The 19,692-nt window shown below is 39.3% G+C and overlaps 1 protein-coding gene across 1 annotated transcript; it reads right to left on the bottom strand.

The window, feature by feature from the left end:
- Positions 1–543: 543 nt before the first annotated feature.
- Positions 544–5,825, bottom strand: LOC109478067. Its single transcript, XM_019779527.1, has 5 exons — positions 5,771–5,825; positions 2,860–2,980; positions 2,253–2,399; positions 1,608–1,760; positions 544–1,146 (listed from the first exon to the last, which is right to left on the bottom strand). The coding sequence occupies exons 1-5, from the start codon at positions 5,823–5,825 to the stop codon at positions 759–761; spliced, it is 864 nt and encodes a 287-aa protein (XP_019635086.1). The 3' UTR covers positions 544–758.
- Between the last annotated feature and the right edge of the window lie 13,867 nt (positions 5,826–19,692).

The raw sequence follows: 19,692 nt of genomic DNA, 5'->3' as shown, positions 1-19,692 counted from the left end.
GGGATTGTACTAGCGGTTGAATCCAGTACTTAACACACACAAACACACGCGCACACACACACAGACACACACTGCAATGGAAACACATAGACCTTTACAAGTTTAGATGGTTTATTTCAAACAAGCATCACTCTGTAACCTCTTTTGATTACACCTCTATATCATAATAGAGACAACTTTAGAAACATAATCAGAAATGACAAAAACAATGGACGGGTGATCATGGACCATATATCAGAAATATGATAGATACATGATAATGAGTATAGAACTGGTTACTAGTACATGTATGTCAAAGTAGAACACTACTTTTACTAATGTTTGTCATACATAGATATTTATATTCAACTGTGTACTCATGTCACAAAAGGCTATATAAAGGCCTAATGCTGTCATAATTAATCTTAAATGTTGTTACAAAGTATCATAAATTTATCATGGGTTGCCTGCAACTCAAGGATGAGCTTAGTAAACATATCTAACTGTTACTAACATATAGTTGTAACACATTTAATCACATGCAACATGCACATTAATGTTTGTAACATATCTTGATTGCAAGAATATTTTTAAGATCAATATGTTTACATAATATATTTGTAGAATGGTATACATTTCGTTGTGCAGTGTAACATTTTTACCATGTATATAAGATAGGAATAACAAACTTCTGAATACACTTTGTATTCCACACAATTCAAACCCTTAAAAGAGTTGATGTCTGAAAATAAAATAGTTGTAACATCACAAGGTGTCATCTAGCTGATATGAATCAATAGCAGAGTGACTGATATCACTACAGCTATGCAGACCATTGACAAAGCCAATAAGTTATGTGCCTTGTTGCTCACTGAATCCTTGTCTATATCCTCCACCCTTTCTATAGGATTGTCCAAAGGCGGTTCGTACGTTTGCATTATCAAAGTCTTATTATCCAAGGCTTCAGTGGTTGTGACATCTGTGGATGCATCAGTGGGGAGCATGTTGGGCTTGGTTGTGAAACTGTCGCTGTTCACAGTTGTAGACAACACGTCCTCACAGTCACAGAACGGATTGTGGCCGACGGACACGTTACGTTTCTCCCCGGGAAATCTGCAGTTCTTCCGCATGGCTTCCCTCGTGCACTCCAGAGCGACGCTGTAGTTACTGGAGGGAAACATGACAGTTATATCAGCACACTTTTGGTCCATGAATCAATGATAGGAAAGGGTATACAGTATGTGTGGTTAAAGATGTGTATGACCCACATAATATACAATCATGTACAGTAAGTTGAGTTGGAGGAATCAGGGGTGTTAGGAAACAAATAATTATATTGATAATCTTTTATGCATATGTGTGTAATCATTCACATGACAGTCAAGCTTAGAGTAAAAAATTGTCTTGTGTACTTAGTATATACATCCACATTACAGTGCATACAGTGTGGTCTTAGTCAGATACAAAACAGTCAAAACCTAAACCTACAAACAGAGATTCCATTTCGCCGTTGATGGTAAAACATAGATACTTACACCCGTACAGGTACTAGTATTTTGAATTGGTAAATGACAGTCACAAACATACGTGAAACTCTCACAACAAGATAATGATGGAATGACAGTTACCTGCAAAGGAGAGGATCTAGGAACTGTCCACTGTTTAAAGTTGGAGACACCGAAGAGAAGCATTCGTCCTTCTCATCATAGAAGGCAGGCGTACACGCCCCGTCATGTTCAGCAAGGTACCTGCCCACGTCTAGATGAGTCCATATCCTTCCACTGAAGAAAACAGAAGAAGAAAAGATAGGTTGTTGAAGACTGCTCCAAAACTTTAAATTACTCACAGCCTTTCTTATCCAGAGTGCTTAATGTGAGTTTTGAATTGTGGATGTACTCTCAAGACTCTGGTTCATATCTATAATCTATCATACATATAACATGAAGAAGCAAACTGTCAAATGATGACATTAAAAAGATAATGTCCATCTATGAAAACTGTAAAAAACATCCAAATGCATCGTGCACAAGTACTTATGATTCTATCCATAGTCATTTCAGAATTTTTCTTACTAGTATCATTAAGAAGAGTTGCAATAGGTACTATTAGTTTGTGTATCATGTGGACTAAAACTGAGTAAGAGATAAAAAGTGTACTTACATGTTGTAGTAAAGACTAAGTATATTTTTGGCCGATTATTGTGGAAGCCATTTCCACCTTGTTTGACATATCTTGACAGTTGACACACAAATGGGAAAAGGAAATACAGAAACCTGCAGTAGAATTCTTGGCTTCTTGATGTCTTGAACATCATCTGTACAGTAGCTGCCTTGACGACGAGTTCTTCATCTGTCATCATCCCTCGGAAACAGTTCCACACGATCCCGGTCACACAGTACAGCAGGGTCTCATATCGGGAACTGTGGAGAGGGAGAAAACAAGGAAAAAAATGTTATATTATATTATATACACACACCAATGTACATGTGTAGCTAATATAACAGTTACCAGCAAACTTGAAAATGAAACTGAGATGCTGAAATGTATCTGAAAGCATATGTGTGGCCCCAGCCTTTTTATTCTCACATACATGACTACATGTACTTCATAGTGTTTAACATGTTCCTCTGGCACCAGGAAGTAATGACATGACTTACCCCGATCTGCATATCTTATGAAAAGCATATTGAAAATCAAGATATTGAAGTTTAACCTTATTGATGTTTTGTGACCTAATACTCTGTTACTGTAACAGTAGATCACTCACAGTCAATCTACAGATATTTCTATCATAAAGTCATGTGTAATTGTTCATTGACATCATAAGTACACATTTTCAAATCAAAAGCATATACATGATTGTATGTACCCTATCCATACCTGCAGTCATACTGCTGACTGTGACATATAAAGTCTGTTTCGCAGACCGCGGCCATGCCGTACAGGTCAGAGAGATCACAGGTGCCAGACAGCGAAGACTCGTATCCACTCTGTACACCGGCTAAAACAAGCAGAAAGAAGAGTAAGGATATTGTTGCAGGTTCTTCTACTTGATTATGAAGAACTGGTCGCACACTGGACTTCTGAGGAGCTTCATACTTTATTGATCTGCCTCCAGGACTCTTACATGCCCTTAGCCAGGATTTTGAATGGGGGGGTTCTTCCTACTGCTTGAGTGGACCTCGAGCGCCGTAGGGGTCCGGGGTAGGGCTGCGGACCGGTACACTGTACCGGTCCAATACCGTAAAAATCGTTTCGGTACAGGTCCAAAATACCGGATCATGAAGTAACGAGTATATACCGAAATAGCTAGTTTACACCATGTATATGACTAAAGATAGGTAAATCCTACCACAAAGACGAAAAATTGGCACTGGAAAAGACGTAAACACCGTCGATTGATTTGAGATCCTCAGTCTCACGAGACATCACGAGAGTGTGGCTAATCCAGGGTTGTAATTGGTCAACAAACTCAAATCAGGTCAGAGGTCAGTCATTTTCCCTTCCCTCCATATTGGCGGCCTTTGTTGCTTTTGTGTTGTGTCTGTATTTTGCCGCGTAAATTGTTCAGGTACAGGTACAGGTCCGGACCTGTACCTAAACCTCTGTACCGGTACCTGTACCTGTACCTGATGTTACGTTTAGGTACGCAGCCCTAGTCCGGGGGCATGCTCCCCCGGGAAATTTTGAAAAATTAACCTTCTAAAATGGCATTTCGTGCATTTTTGAGAGGATTTACGAGAAAAAAAATCAGAAATAAATTTTTATTCAATGACAAAGGGAGCCGTTTTTCTACGATTCCAGTCCATCTTTTCAAGAAAAATCTTGGACCTTTACATAAAATGTGGACCAAAAAGGGGACCTTTACATAAAATGTGGACCAAAAAGTGGACCTTTACATAAAAAGTGGACCAAAAAGTGGACCTTTGGGGGGGTTGTTCTTCCAAACCCCCCGAACCCCCCCTGGCTACGGGCATGTCTTAGCACCAGAGTGAGGTTCCTGGGTTGGACTATTCTACTGTCAGACAGGGGGGTTTACAACAGGACTGCTCTACTTCTAAAATAGGAGGGTTCTTGGACAAATGGTATACAGTGGGTTCACAACAGATAGGGTAACAATATAACCATGGATGAATATATCAATATTTAATGTGTTATGGACCAGTGTGACTTAAGATATGAAATATGATATATACATCATCAGTTAGGTAATCGTCCAGGTGATCGGTACAAAAATTGCTCAATTATCAAATCAAAAGCATGGAACTTGGCATAAATGTTCTACATGTATTACAACAACTGAAATAATTCTAGAGAGACATTAAAAACCTGCTTTTACATGGCAAATATTGAAAAGAATTTGCATTAAACGTCTAGACCATAAACTTTAAGCAGATCCTATTGTACTAGATGGTTCCCCTCTCCAAAAGAAATGGACTGTTTTGAATAAATAGGTTGGATAAATTCTCCTACTTTACAGCAATGACAGAAAGTAAGCCATGAATAGATAGAGCAGAGACGAGTGTCAATTTCTTTTCTTCTAAACACCTTGCAGATGCATTGACAGTTTACTTTTATATAACTGGTGTCAATTATCAAGACTTTGTAATGAAGTGCAATACATGTAATGAAGTGCTAAACAGTGGGCTTTCAAGTGTCATCCTGTTTACGACTTGCCTTATTCATACCAATCACTTAATTGAAATAAAAGCGTGGAGTCACTGTGCTTTTGAGAAATTTCATGCATACAATAATGAATTAGTCCCTGCCTTTTGACGCCTAGCACAAAGGAAATGACGGGTCTCGTGTTGATCTAAACAAAGGAATTACGATAATAGACCCTTTGGAAAGACAACTAAGGAAGTAGTTACGACCTAAGGCTATTCAGCTGTTTGGGTTACCGCAAGAATGTGCTAACGTGGGTTTGAAACCACCTACACAGAAGCATGGTCACAGGTGCTATTATACCACAGGGAAAATCTAAATCTCATACAACAGGGGGCTATAGAGAAGAAACCATTGCAAGATACACTGAAAAAGCTCAACCTTATATATAAGATGGCAATTAATTATAATTAATGTCAATTAATGGCCAATATGTTCAGAAAGAGATGAAAAATTAGTATAGGAGGTATTTCTGAATATTGTCATTATTATACAGAAAGACTGGTGGTTTAGTTTGAAACGTTTTTTCTCGCTTTTGTTTGAATGTGCACCTAGTGATTTCATCTTGTCAACAAGATTAGTGGTAATGCGATAACTTTAAAGTTTGGTAACATGAAACCCCGGAAGATGCTAATCATATGGTGCTTACAAGGACAGAGGTACAGCAACTGTTTCCGTAGTTCTTTTGATAATACATGAGCCACTAGTCTTTTGAGGCATTTTGTCAGAACTTTCTTTTCAATCCAAATCTATCATCTTCCTTTTATTCTACACCACTGGATGGCACTGCTCTACATAATTTGAGCACAACAATAATTCTTTTTAATAATAATTTCTTCAAGATTACAGTGTGGCACTGGAAGACACCCAATTTAGCCTTTCAATAGAAAAGCCTCTGAGTCAGAAGTTTTATCTCAACACATTCATATATTCTATATTCTTTACACAAGAAAACAGTTTTAAAGTGATTACAGTGATTACATTGGATATGGAAACTTGCATGGTGCATCGCTAGAGTTCTTTTAAAACGTTCCAATGACATTTTGTAAATCTATACTATATCATAGGGTACTTCAAAGTCTTTCCAACATTAGGTGAGTCAACATTAACAAACCAGTTAACTTACCTGTAACTGTGAGAAGCACAAGCACCACACAAACACTCATCCTAGCTGCCTTCATTGTGACAATCTTGTACTAGAAACTCTGTACACAGGCACAGAAAAACGCTTCTACTTATAGCATGTCCAAACTCCGTCCCAACACGGACCCTCCCGCCCACTGACTGCCAGCGCTGCATGCCCAGCAGAGTGAGATCACATCTAGAACCCAGGAAGTCGGATCAACATACCTCAGGACCACCTCAGGTGGGATCACAAACAAGTTCTTCTTGTCCCCGGCCGTCCCTGGTGGGAGGATTGGAGTCATTAGGACAGTCGCCTACAGGTAAGAAGGGTCCGACAGGAAGGAAGGGCTCAACAAGACAATTAATTACTCCTCGTTTGGATTATCATGTCGTTAGAGTGGTGACAAATTTGGACAAGTCAAGGATCATAACTGGCAGCCTCTACCAGGCTTCAGAAGCGGCTGGATAGAGTTTCGAAATTGGGCAAATAGACTACATGCGAGGGGAGTTGGTCTGCTAAAGGTGTACAGTTTGCCTTTCCTAAAAACTGCTCCTTTAGCGGACCAACTCCCCTGGCATGTTATCTGTCTATTTGGCCAATTTCTACTCTTTTCAGCCACTTCTGAAGCCTGGTGGAGGCTAGCACATTGGCAGTAGTCTAGGTGTCAAATCTAAGTTCTGACATATATGAAGACAGAACAGCTAGACTATTGACACCATTTGGTTGACTTTACTGTCAATTCAACTCAAACTTGTTGTAGACTGTTTGGCTCCCTATTCACTACGTGGGTAGCTTGATAGGCTTGAATGTCCCAACAGGTGTCCTATCCAGGCATGCGAAGGTTTTAAAAGGATTTGTTTTTCCACACAGTGACATTCAGGATAAATTACAGTCAGAGTTTGTCAGACTTCAAATCAAGCAGATGTAAGGATCCAGATCTTTCTAGCAGCGCACAGAGTCAGCAAAGTGTTAGCATCTACTTAAGTGTCTTAAGAAGTAAGAAGGTTGGACCTGTACATACTAGTAATTGGATACTGTAGAGTGTAGATGTAATATAAGATACATATAACAGACTTGTATCACAGTGACTAGTATTGACAGTATATTGTTCTACATAGAACTTTATCATCAGGATCTGTAGTTAGCTTGTAAGAGTACACAAGTACAAAAAAGGCCTTCCATTCTTTAACTTGCTTCTACTAGCTGTATACATGTATACTAGGCAATCTACAAAAGGATGCCTAAAACGTTTCTCACAAAGGATTCTCACTGCATCATATAACTAGTAAACACTTCTATCAGTAAAACTAATTGTCAAGATGTATATCTGCACATCCTGTCCACCTGGACTCAACAGTTGCGATAAAATCAATGTAGACAGAAATTAGGGACAGGCTAGGGTTGCCTGAGGAAAGAGAATCAAATTAAAGGATATCTAGCTCCCTTTCCTGATCCAGACATTGAAAGACAAACGTCACAGGAAATTCCTCATTACAGTCTCTAGCCTGGAGGCTCCAGACTTCCCCACGCATCAGTGGGCACATGTCAGGATGGGTTAAGGAAATCGGGGAAAATAAATGGTGTATTCTGATCATGCAAGATAACAGCCTTACCTATATACTGAAACTTATCAAGTGTGTAACATAGTGATTGATTCTGGAGGTAGATATGGTCATAAAAAGAAAACAAAAGAAGGTACTAAGCACTTAAAGTTAAACTTTATTTTTCTTGAAGGAAGCACTCACAATGAAAACAAGTCCAAGCTTTTAGCAGAAAACTGTGTCAACAAAAAATTTTTATAACATGTAACTAACCTTTATATTTTGAGATTCTCAAAAAGCAACTTTGAAATTACAAAAGGTTAATTAAGCTGTTAATTTAAACTAATAATTATACTATAATTAAATTCAAGTCTTTCAGGGTGATATCGATATAACTAGCAGCTGTCACATGCCTGCAAACATTCAAAGCTGTAACTTATGCTGAAGAATGGATATACAAGTTGAACAATGGAGACATAGCATCTACACAAATGGGGAGTTCCCAACAACACTTAACACTAAACTCGTGTTACCTCATAATGTACAGTCATACTACACCTAAGTGCAAACTGGGCATGCACAGCAGCCATTTCTGTTTCTGTAGTCATACAGTTGTGCAATCACTACAGGAGGCTAGTCCACAGGTAGGGGTGAGTGTTTAACTAACACACTATTTCCCAAATGCTGAGTGCTAAGCAGATAAAACAGTAAGTACCATTTTTTAAGTCTTTGGTATGACTCCTCCAGGGATCAAACTCACAACCTTCTTAGTGCAAGGGAAGCACTTTACCCTCTTGAACATGGCACTGGTAGTAAAAAAATGCATAGTAATACATAAAATTCGGAAATCTTGCTATGAATTATGGGAAGAAAACAACTTCACCATGAATCATGGGGTATTTTATAGCTTTCCTGATAAAATCGATCAAAACTGTGTCATTGATTCTTATAAAATGTAACTGACTTTTAGCCATCTTGAAATCCTCAAAAAGCAACTTTGAAATCACTAAATATAGTGATAAAATGTAGCTTGTCTATCATAATAAGCCTACTGTGCAGGCCAGGTAGGTACAAACCTTCTCTCTAGGGCAGCTGGCTGTAGGATGGCTGGCAAAAGAACAAGTTAAAAATTCGTGAAAACGCAGTTTCAAAACTCCCACCCACCCAGAGGCCTGCACAGGAGGCTAGCTTGCCTATATCTTACTGAAAAGGGACATGCCCTTCCTAGTAAGTTTACATATCATTAACAACCATCCACTGCCCTGGCTGGTCTGTCTCTGCAGGAAAGACTATAACTGTAGCCTCCTGGTCCCCCAGCAGGGTTCCCTCTGGGATGACGTCCCCATCAGGGTACCTCAGGGTGAAAGCTGTCAGGACCAACTCCTGGAACACCTACAAACAATCAAACCAGGCAGGAATTGTAGCTATGTTTTCAACTTGTGTGTTGCCCATAGACATACCCTTACAGTAGCCTGGTTACCAAACCTATTATAGTTCCCGAGTCCTACATCCTCTCGCCTATTTGTGCTATAATATCTGGAGTTATAATAGCTTTGATAACCAGACTACCCATACCGATACAAAATTAATGAACAAAATTACCCATAACAGATTAACTGTCAGTACATGACAGAGTTATTTCATGGGTTATTTAGATTTTTTATACATGACAATCACTGTAAATTTCTCTAACTTATAATCATGAAAAACTTTTCTGTCTATATATGGAACTGTTTCAGTATGTCATGTAACTTTATCCTTCCTGAGAAATATCCATTTCCAATCACATATCTGACCAAGGAGGTTAAAAATCTTGTACTCGAAGATAATGTACATGTAAAGCAATTCAAGGGACTGATCCTGTAATTTATCCATGGCAATATTTAAATGTAATATCCAGCTTATGTAATGATACATACATTGTGTACAGTCATGTAATCTTATTCCACAATATCCAAAGTCTTACTAACTGCTCACCCTCTCCCTGATGCTGTATGCTATCTGCTCCACAGGTGTTGGAGATGTCCTTATAACTCCCAACAACTGCTGGGCATTGTCCAGGACTGTGATTTTTGGCCCTGCTGGTTTAGAAGTACAAAAAAGTGTCATGAAACATTATGCATTAAGTGCATTATGTCCAAATAATGTGAACTCTGATTTGGCATTGTAGTCTTGTAAGTTGAAGGTCAAAGACAACCTGAATTTGTAATACAAGTTGGAAACACGACACCATAATGTGCTGTAAGAATCAAACAACATTTTGTGACTTCTGTTCAACTATGCACTTCAACCAAGGAACTTCCTAATACTCAGTCAGAGTGTAAACCATATGCAACATTAAGTGCATCACACCTGTAGATTGGTATGTACAGCTTCATAACAGAGTAGAATAAGAAGAAAATCTATTATTGCACATTACACATCAGAGTCAGTTGTTAACCAATTTTGTCTGTGACTACCTTGACAGATATTTTGCTGGCAGGTCCCTGCCACTTGTCTGTTATCTCCCTGCACAAGTGGGATGCAGTCACTGCTCAAAGAGTTGCTGGATGCAGGTCCTTCCTCCTGATCCTGAAAACAAAGGCCCCAAATTAATAACTAACAGATTCTCTCATATCCAGTGACTGTCCATCTTAGTAACAGTTACAAATGATGTAATTCAAAAGTTAGTAGTCACAAAATTTTCAAAGCAAACTAATTCAAATTTAAAGTTAACAAATGGCAATCTGTGCACTGTCCAAATAATACAAAATATACTCTAACTGAATTATCAGAGGGCAGGAAAGTGCCAAAAAGTATAATTATTATATATCTTATATAACACCTTGCTACCACTTACATTAAATTCTACATGTATACCTCTTAGCTACATAATACTACTGACCTTGTAAGGCTGCACAAAACATACAGGAGGACAGCTGTAACATCGGGTGATGCTTGCCCGGTTTGTGGTCTGGTTCTTTTTCTCAGGTCTGCCTCTGGAACTCATGGTAGTACTACGACCTAGGCAATGTATTTCAACATTGTCAATATCATACAGGCTTGAGGTATGGATATCAAAAGACATTTATTGAAGCATGTTGCTGATACTATAATGGAAGCAGTCACACTATTCCAAAAACTACATGACTCATACACAATGTAACTTTTGAAATACCCGTACAGTGTACAAGCAAAACTTGTATACTTGTTGGCAATTGTATGGTGCATTACACAACATAAATCAAATCTTTGGACCATACCAAAGCATGCGATTTCTTAAAAGAGTTTTGATCGACAGTAACCCCTCTTACCTCTCTGAAATGTCATAGCTGAGAGAGACCTCTCAAGCACCCTGCCTTCGGATCTCCCTACAGCCTGTTTGAGACTTGTGTTGTGAGGAGACGGCCCAGGTCCATGTGTATCCGTAGGTCTTGAAGCCACATCAGATTCTGTAGCTTCAGGTGGAGGTGGCAGAAAGTTGTTGTACAGTCCATGTGGCTGCTCATCCCTAAACCTGTCTCTCACATCTGGTACTGCAGGGCAAAAATGCACAGGAGTCAAAAATTAAACAAAATATACAACATGTAACTGAACATCATCTACACACATGCCTGTCCTTGGTGCTGAACACTATCCACATACATGCCTGTCCTTGGTGCTGACCACCATCCACACACATACCTATCCTTGGTGCTGACCACCATCCACACACATACCTATCCTAGGTGCTGAACACCATCCACACACATACCTATCCTAGGTGCTGAACACCATCCACACACATACCTATCCTATAATCCTAGGTGCTGAACACCATCCATACAGATGCTTTTCTTCAGTGCTGAACACCACCCATACACATGCCTGTCCTTGGTACTGAATGCCATCCACAAACATGTAATCCACAGCTTGTACACTCATTTCAACAATGAGTGAGACAAATACGAGACTGATTTTACTTCTTGCGCTTCAAGTATGTTTGACATCTCTAGATGTAGGTCAACTGATTGATAACAATTACAAGGAAAGGAAATACCTCTTAGTTCCTCTTCTTGAGAAAGGTACAAGTGAGCATCATCTGGGTCTTCAAAGGATGTGAGACGGGGATTTTCTTCCCCCTGAAACAAAATGCATTTCAGAACCATTACATACATGTATTAAGTATTGTTGAGTATGCCAAACATTCACTATGATAATAATCCTTGACTTCATAATGTATGATATTAAATGAAAACAGCTCAATTTTCTGGCAAAGTACCTGGACATGGAGAAGTCCTGGTGGTCCAGACTCGGGTGTGTTCAAAACCTCTTGGTGGTTTTGTTCTTGTGACTGAAATGAAGCAAAAGGCAGTACATTACATTGTGTGATTGTAAATTTCAATGTTAACCAGACTCCACAAAGCCAATCAATTATCTCCCTCACTCGCTCGCTCACTCACTCACTCACTCACTCACTCACTCACTCACTCACTCACTCACTCACTCACTCACTCACTCACTCTCACTCACTCACTCCTCACTCACTCACTCACTCACTCTCACTCACTCACTCACTCACTCCTCACCCACTCACTCACTCACTCACACTCACTCTCACTCATCACCCACTCACTCACTCACACTCACTCACTCCTCACCCACTCACTCACTCACACTCACTCACTCACTCACTCACTCACTCTCTCACTCACTCACTCACTCACTCGCTCACTCGCTCACTCATCACCAAAAAACAGCTAGTTTAAGTTTACCAGGCTTATACTACTAACTCATAACACTAAACACTAAACTTGCTTCAAAATATAATTATGTTAGAAACTTTTCCTCACCTCTGGCTCTGACGCAAGCTCATCAGTGGAGGGGGACCTCTGCACTCCTTCTACTTTGCCAATGGGCCTGTCATTTGCGTCTGGTCTGTTTGTGACCTCTGCAATGATGTCTTCCTTGGTATGCTGAGATGGATGTGTCATCCCCCCAACAGCTCCCTCAAGCTCCTGCTCTACCTCTGTAGTAGTGCTTACATGGCTGGTAGTTGCACCAAACTCCACTGACTTTTGACCGCTGTTGGGGTGTTTGTCGATTTCTGATGGATTGTCCCCCTTGTTTTCTTGATTTTTGGGGGTACCGGCAACCTTCGTGGAACCCGGTGGCTGTCCAAAGTGCAGCTCATTGTAGCTTTTCTGTGAAGCAGTTTTGGAGGATCCCTTCCTACGAATCCATGGGTCGGTGTCTTTGCATTGGTTCCTGTCAGTATGGCTGTCATGATCACCTTCAGGTGGCACTGCTGTTTGCTCTGGTGGCAAATCTGCATGGAACTGTAGCTGTTCCCTTTGTCCTGGTGTTCTGTGCGCATGGTTGCTGATAGCTTCGTTGATAGCTTCTATGTGTAGGCCAAGTCCATTTGTACATGGCATGGGATGGCTGCTGTGAGCTGCTGCTGACAGAGCATTGGATTCTTTTCTGTTGGCATTTTTTACTGTGACATCATGCGTCATGCCACTGCCCAAACTACCATTGATACAACCATCTCTTCCTTTTCCATTAGTTGTCACTTTTTCTCCATCAAATGGCACTGCACTTGTTTCATCGCTGGTTGCATCTCCTCTAGATCCAGCCTTTGCAAGCGATTGCTCAGATTCTTGATTCTTTGTGTCAGACATTGGACCCATCTTGGATGTAGGATCTTCAGCTGGGATATCTTGATCAACTGACGACTGCTTGTTCTTGACTTCATTCTGCAGACTTGGCCTTGATGTAGTAGGGAATGATGTGGTACATGGTTTGAATGATTCACTTCCTGTTTTGACACTTGAGGTGGCAGCAGAATTTTCAGCGTCGTTCCCAGACTTGACTTCGTTTTGAAGTTGATCGTGCTTGCTGACTTGTTTTTCAGCAGTTGAAGCTTTAAGCTGACCATCAGGGATCCCACGGTTTGTTGTAGCTTCTAGGCTTGGACCTGCAATTGTGTCATCTTGGCAGCTTGCCGTGTTGGTGGAGCTGACATAGTTACTCTCAGACTGTGTTGTTGGGTTACTTTCAGACTCTGTTGTTGACCTCCAAATGCTGCCAAAGGTTGTTTCCATGTTTGCGATAAAGACCTTGCTCTCTTCGTGGAGCTTTGAAATCTTGGTCAAGTGCAGCTTCTTCTTAGCAATTTCAAGCTCTGGGAAATTATTTGACTCATAATACAAGATCTCTCCTTTCAGGGTTATTGCTTGGAAAGCCACAAATTGCCTTATTTCATTTGCATGGACTAAAATGTGGTCAAAATCAGTAGTGGATGTTGGCATTGATGAATGCTCAGATCGACCATCCCTTCCTGGCCTTGAACTTCTTTCCTCCATGGCAAATTGAATCATGTCTAACGATCTTGCACCAATTGAGGCATTCTGTTGAAACTTGGCGTTTAATGTTTGTTCAGTTTGTTGCTGACCAGACTGATATCTAGCAGTCAAAACAGGGCCAACAGGTGGCCCTCTCTCAGACAACCCTGAATCAACTGTGTCAGACTGAACATTTGATGGCATCTTCACTTTTACTTCTTTTCTTCTCACAACATCTTCAGCCTTCTCTGTGCAGTCAGACAGTGGCTCATTTGTTTCCCAATCATCTGGCAGTAAGTCTGCCACATCCTGTTGAACCATCTGTCCTTGTTGTGTGACACACACGGAATCATCGGATTCTAGTCTATCTTCATTCTGTGGTGCCAGGTCTTGAGTCTTGTCAGGTTCTGACTCTGAGAGTTCTGGTGTGCTAGTTATATCGTTTGTAGCTTCCATGATGTTCCTGTGCACAACGATGTACAAGATAGAGTAAGAAGGCAGATTTTTGAGGGCATATCAATTTAATTTGTTGGTTCATTTGTTGGTTCATGTATTAAAAAAATGATTGAATAGAATTAAAACAAAGGGTAAAAATCAAAATGTTGTTCTCTATAACGTTACATGTATTCACATGATAATGCATTTCCAAACAATCATGTATTTTTAAAGTACAACCTGCACTGACAACAGCTTCTTGACACAAGATGTGAAAAATTAATGCATTGTTCACACAGTAATCAAAATACACCTTTCCTTATCCTTTCTGTTCCGCCCCCAACATCAAAACCAAACCTGCTTGTTTACATGTACATCTAACTGATAAAAATAAACAAAACAACACAAAACAAAACTTTGCAACTTGTTGTCAGCTAAAAATGGTTTAAACATGAAAAGGACTGTATGTTCGCACTGGAAAATACAACAGAAATGCCCATAGCAGTACATTTGCATAGTTACATTGTACAAAGGTACCATGTAACCAGTACACTGAGTCTTTGACACTTAACAGGTGTTTTTGGCATGAACAGGCCTCCTTTCAATATCAACTCTTAAAGATAACAGTCTAGGGTTCAAGATAGTACAAAGTAACATCATAACTAAGAACATGAAATACATCAAAACTCACGTTTTCTTTAGAGAGAAAATTCGTTGACTGCAAAAAAAAGATGGCGGCTGCTGTGAGCTGTGGACACGTGACAAAATGGCGGTGCTTTAAGGTTTGATTAATATGGAGTTTTTGAGAGAGAGCATATCTATTAGATATGAGGTACTGCAGCTATAGTATAGGGTATTACCTGATCTTCTGAGGCATCAGATCTGCCAATTTGTAATTTCCTATTCTCATTTGTACCTGTGAGTTGTGACTATTCAAACATGCAAACCATAACTTCCGTTTGAGTAACCCGTTAAACCACATGCACAACCACAAAGGTCAGACGTCAAAAGTTCAAACGTCACAGAACCTGTCACCTAACCAGGTTAGGCTTATCACAAATGTTTTGAAAGCTTATCTTATGTAAGCATGAACAACTTGTAAATGCCAGCACTTCATTCATGCTTCATTTCTCTTACACATGTAAGTTAAGTATAGTGATGAGCGTCACCTAATTAAATTCGACCTGGGCTTTACCCCAATCACCTGCCAACCTGTTCTCGTGTTTACTGTACCTGATAGGAGAAAGTGAAAGAATTAGCACCAAAATACTTACAGGAATTGGTACCACTACAAACCCGTGACTCCACCCCCTACAGTCTCCGTACTGATCAGAATTACGTCTTGATTCCTGCTAGAACTGAGAAATTCAAAAGATCTTTTCTGCCTACTTCCATTGTTTCCTGGAATAACTTGCCATTAACTACACGAGCATCAACATCAATTGCCATCTTTAAAAAAGAGTTGGAGACGTTTTATCACAGCCCTCACACTCAACCTCACTTCTCCCACGGTCCGAGAAACCCAGCTATCCACCTTACCAGACTCAGACTCAACCGCAGTCAGTTAAACTTTCACCTGTTCCAACATCAATGTGTGCCCAGTCCTGCGTGCAAATGTGGTCACTTCAACGAAACAGCTGTACACTACTTCCTACACTGCCCAGTGCCCACTGTACACTGACGAACGCATTGACATGTTATCATCTCTAACTAACATTCTGCCATTTGACACAAACAACGTCACCGACAACACTTTATGTTCAACCATTCTCAGGGGTAACCCCTCATTGTCGTTTGTCAACAACTGTAACATATTTGATGTAGTTTTCAACTTTATTTTGCAGACAGGACGTTTTGTTTGATTTAGTTGATTTATTTTGATTTGTACACCAGCCTACTATGTACCCTTGTCATTTCTTATTATTATTATTACTTTGTTTTATTGTATCCTTTTATGTGTGAGGAGAGGGCTGAGATAAGTTTTATAACTTTTTGCCTCATCCTCGGAAAATAAATGTGAATAAAATAAAATAGTAGAAAGTGGGTCATGTTTACACCTGTCTAAAAAGTCTACACAAAATGTTTATTGAATAAAGAAAGAGGAAAATATGTAGCACTGTTCCAAAGCAAAGCCATTGTAATCTACAGAAGACATGTACATGTAAGTAATGCTACAAATTAGCACAATTATAATAGTCAAAACTCCATAGATTATATAATGATATTAGTGAGCACAAACAATACATAGTGCTTAGAGTTTGTCTTCTGTATTATGATAATAAGTTGAATGTCCTTTGAGATTCTGAAGGTTTTCTACAAATTGACAGTCCTTAAAAATGAATGAAGTGATATGCAAAGTTGTTTTTATGCAGTGCAACTTTATTTAATGCTTTTGCCTTGCATAGCTGATTTTGCTGAGAAACACAATGTACAAACATGATTGTATGGCAACACTAACATGATGGGTTGAAAATACTTCAGTTATTCAGGTTTTCAAAGAATACAATATTTTATCTGATATTAACATTTTCTTGTTACATGGCACTTGATATTTTATTGATATTTCATTATCTCGACTTCATTGAAAATATTGCATCCATGAAAATATTGCATATTCTAAATCAAGCCTTTCCCTTAGAACTTCTATAATTATTATAGAAGATCACTCTTCTTTGATTGTCAGTCTTCTTTACAACCTTACATGTACATGTACATGTACTTAACCAAAATTCCAAATGTTATTGTTACATTGTGTTTGTACATTGTGAGTATGGTGTTGCCAGACACCACACCAACTTGGTTCTTAGATTTCAAAAAATAATGTTGAACTTCATTATATTGCAAAAGGGTTCTGTGGTGGAGTCTAGATCAGTACCAATGTGGAACACACAGTTTTAGGGAGTTATAAAAAGCGATATTTCTCCCAACCTTCTGTTTCCAATTTGTTTTGCTAAACTTTTACTGACTTTATTCTGTCTAAGAACCAAGAATTCAAAATAAATTGGTATGGCCTGATGATTTCAAGTTTAAGAATATTCAGATGCAAGCATGCAGCAGAATAGCTATAGTCATAACTCTAATGACAGGTAATATCATTGAACCTTTGACAGGGCTCGAAATACCTGGATAATTAGTATTATTATGATGATGGCATTTATGCAGGTTGGAGGTAAAACTGGAGCTGTGCAGGTATTTCTGGTCTACCTGGTTCATACTAAGTTTAAATACAGATTTAGGTTTATGCCCATAATATTTTATTTCCTGCATTGACTGTTAGCACATAGTGGTTTCTGAACAGTTTTAGTGTGATCCGTACTTCTGAAATTCTGAAGGGAGCAGGTAAAATTTGTCTGGTGCAGATTTTTTATGTCAAATTGTACCTACACCAGTGCTAGCAAGAAGTATTTCGAGCCCTGTTTGACAACTTCTAAAATATTAAATGTACAATGAAATGATATTGTATCAGTCTCATCATCCAACAAGTGCAATCTGTACAAGATAACCAATAAGACAGGCAATGAGAATTTACCCATGACCATCCAGTGGATAACAGTATGATCTGATATCTTCTACAACATTTTAAAAACACATTAACATATACGACCAATTCTTTCGTAACACTATATATGCAGCTTAAGACCCTTTTTTCATAAAGTTAACATCTCTGCCCTTTGGCACTAGACCATACCTTTGTATAAGGTTCAGGGAATATGATGGTTCAGTTTAACATTATTTGGCAATGCTCTCTTTTAGCTGTAACAGTTATAATGTACAATATCAAAACACCTGTTTTGCTTAACATGCATTTTTACATCTTTACATTCAGTATCATTTCTCTCTCACAGCTGTGATGATCAGACTGATACATACTGACTTAATATAGTATGTATTATACATAAATAGATTTTGAAGCTTTTAAAACTACATGCTGTTAGCAAGCAAATCAGTATACAGATGTTTTGCATAAGATAGCCTGTACTAGGGGTTGAGTTTTTTTTTGTTTCGCATAACCTGTAAACCGCCTTTAGACGTAACACACATATTGTACTGTTACAGTACAATTTGTACAGTAACAGTAAGTACAAGCTGCATAAGACCACACTGTAAGGTTTAACCATCCAAAGTGTAAGAACATAAATCTTAAAAAGGAACTAGAATCTATAGGTACATGTAACAAGAATTTTGGTCTTAAGAAAAGAAAGAAATTCTGGGTGTGAGATGAAGTAAGAACTTCAAGCTATTTCTACCTAATATAAGAATGTAGTGGTCTTAGGGTAAGAACAAAAATTTTTGAAAGAATAATAACTTCCAGGCTAATAGTCAGAATTTTGGGTATTGAGAATTATAGTCTTATAAGAACAATTGTCTGCACCACGAACATGCATAGAAAAAATCTTACAGTTACTGTAAGAATAAGATTCTGGATGTAATCTAGGTTAACTAAATAGAAACCTATAAGAAAGATAATCTTACAGCAAGAAAAGGTTCGATAAGAAAAAAATGCTTAACTCGTGGACAAAATCTAAATCAATCTCTTCCTTGCGTGCAGAAAAATTTGCTTCCCGGAAGAAATATTTTCTGTGCGGAAGAAAAAACAAGAGTACAAGAAATGTCATTTTTGGTAGTGCAGACCGGGTGCGGTGGGATATCTAACCTGCTCAAGATGTGGCTCTCTTGAAACACTCTGCTTTATGTCCCATCTGAGAGGATGTTCCTAACCAAAGCTGAGTTTAAAAGAGGTTGATTGGACGGGATGACTTTGACATACTGCCCTGGGTATAATCTACTGGGGAGTAGGTTTAGTCAAATTTTCTCAAACTGACAAAAATATTGGATCTGGTTGACTACGAGAACAGACTAGCTAGTGACATAACATGTCTTAATGCTATCATTATTCTCCAATAGCTCACACAACTTCACCGTCCAAATTCCTTGCTTGAAATCTTTTTACAGTGACAGTTTCTTTCCCCGTGCGGCCAAGCTTTGGAATTCCCTCCCTGACACCTGTTTCCCACCAACTTACAATCTACAGGCTTTCAAATCAAACGTTCACAGCCATCTCTTGACATAGCCATGTTTCTCTCATATTTCTAGTTCATTGCCGAGAAGTGGTTGTATAGGCCTTGCATTGAACCACTCCATTGAAAAAAAAACTCCATCAACAGACTCAGACATGGTTGAATATGTCACCAGACAAAGCTCCTGTCATGTAGGTGCAGAACCCCTCATAGGTCTCAACCACTGGCACAGGCAATGTCTGGGTACATGTAGAGATGACACAGTTGGGATAGTCTGGATCCAAAACGATGGTGATGTTTTGGTTAGTCAACTGATCATAGCTAGTTACAGTGATCAAGAACTGCTGTAGCATAGTCGGACTGGCATTTTGGAGCCATCGATGCACGTACCCTTCCATCCTGCGGCCAGTGTAAGAATCGACCTTGCTTGTTTCAATATCCAAAGCTGGGATGATGTCACCAGCGCTAGGGGGGCTATGCTGTCGGATAAGCCTATCTACATCCCCCGGCATTACACATGCCTGCCACCCTTCACGGAAGCCATTGATGAGGCCACACAGCGCCACATAGGGCGCATCCAGACACACAGACCTCCCTATCTTTGGGAGCATCCGTGAAAGGTG

Source organism: Branchiostoma belcheri, unplaced genomic scaffold, assembly GCF_001625305.1.
Source record: "Branchiostoma belcheri isolate BF01 breed outbred unplaced genomic scaffold, Haploidv18h27 scaffold42, whole genome shotgun sequence".
NCBI classification, from domain to species: domain Eukaryota; kingdom Metazoa; phylum Chordata; class Leptocardii; order Amphioxiformes; family Branchiostomatidae; genus Branchiostoma; species Branchiostoma belcheri.
Note: the sequence above shows the minus strand (reverse complement) of the source record. Positions and strands in the feature narration are given on the sequence as shown.

Bases quoted from the DNA above. Each gene is read 5' to 3' on its own strand.
- LOC109478067 (XM_019779527.1), bottom strand. From the start codon at position 5,825: ATGAAGGCAGCTAGGATGAGTGTTTGTGTGGTGCTTGTGCTTCTCACA. The intron at 2,400-2,859 runs GTATGGATAGGG...CCCTCTCCACAG, and splicing joins AGTCAGCAGTATGACTGCAG to TTCCCGATATGAGACCCTGC. The intron at 1,761-2,252 runs GTTTCTGTATTT...TGTTTTCTTCAG, and splicing joins AGCCAAGAATTCTACTGCAG to TGGAAGGATATGGACTCATC.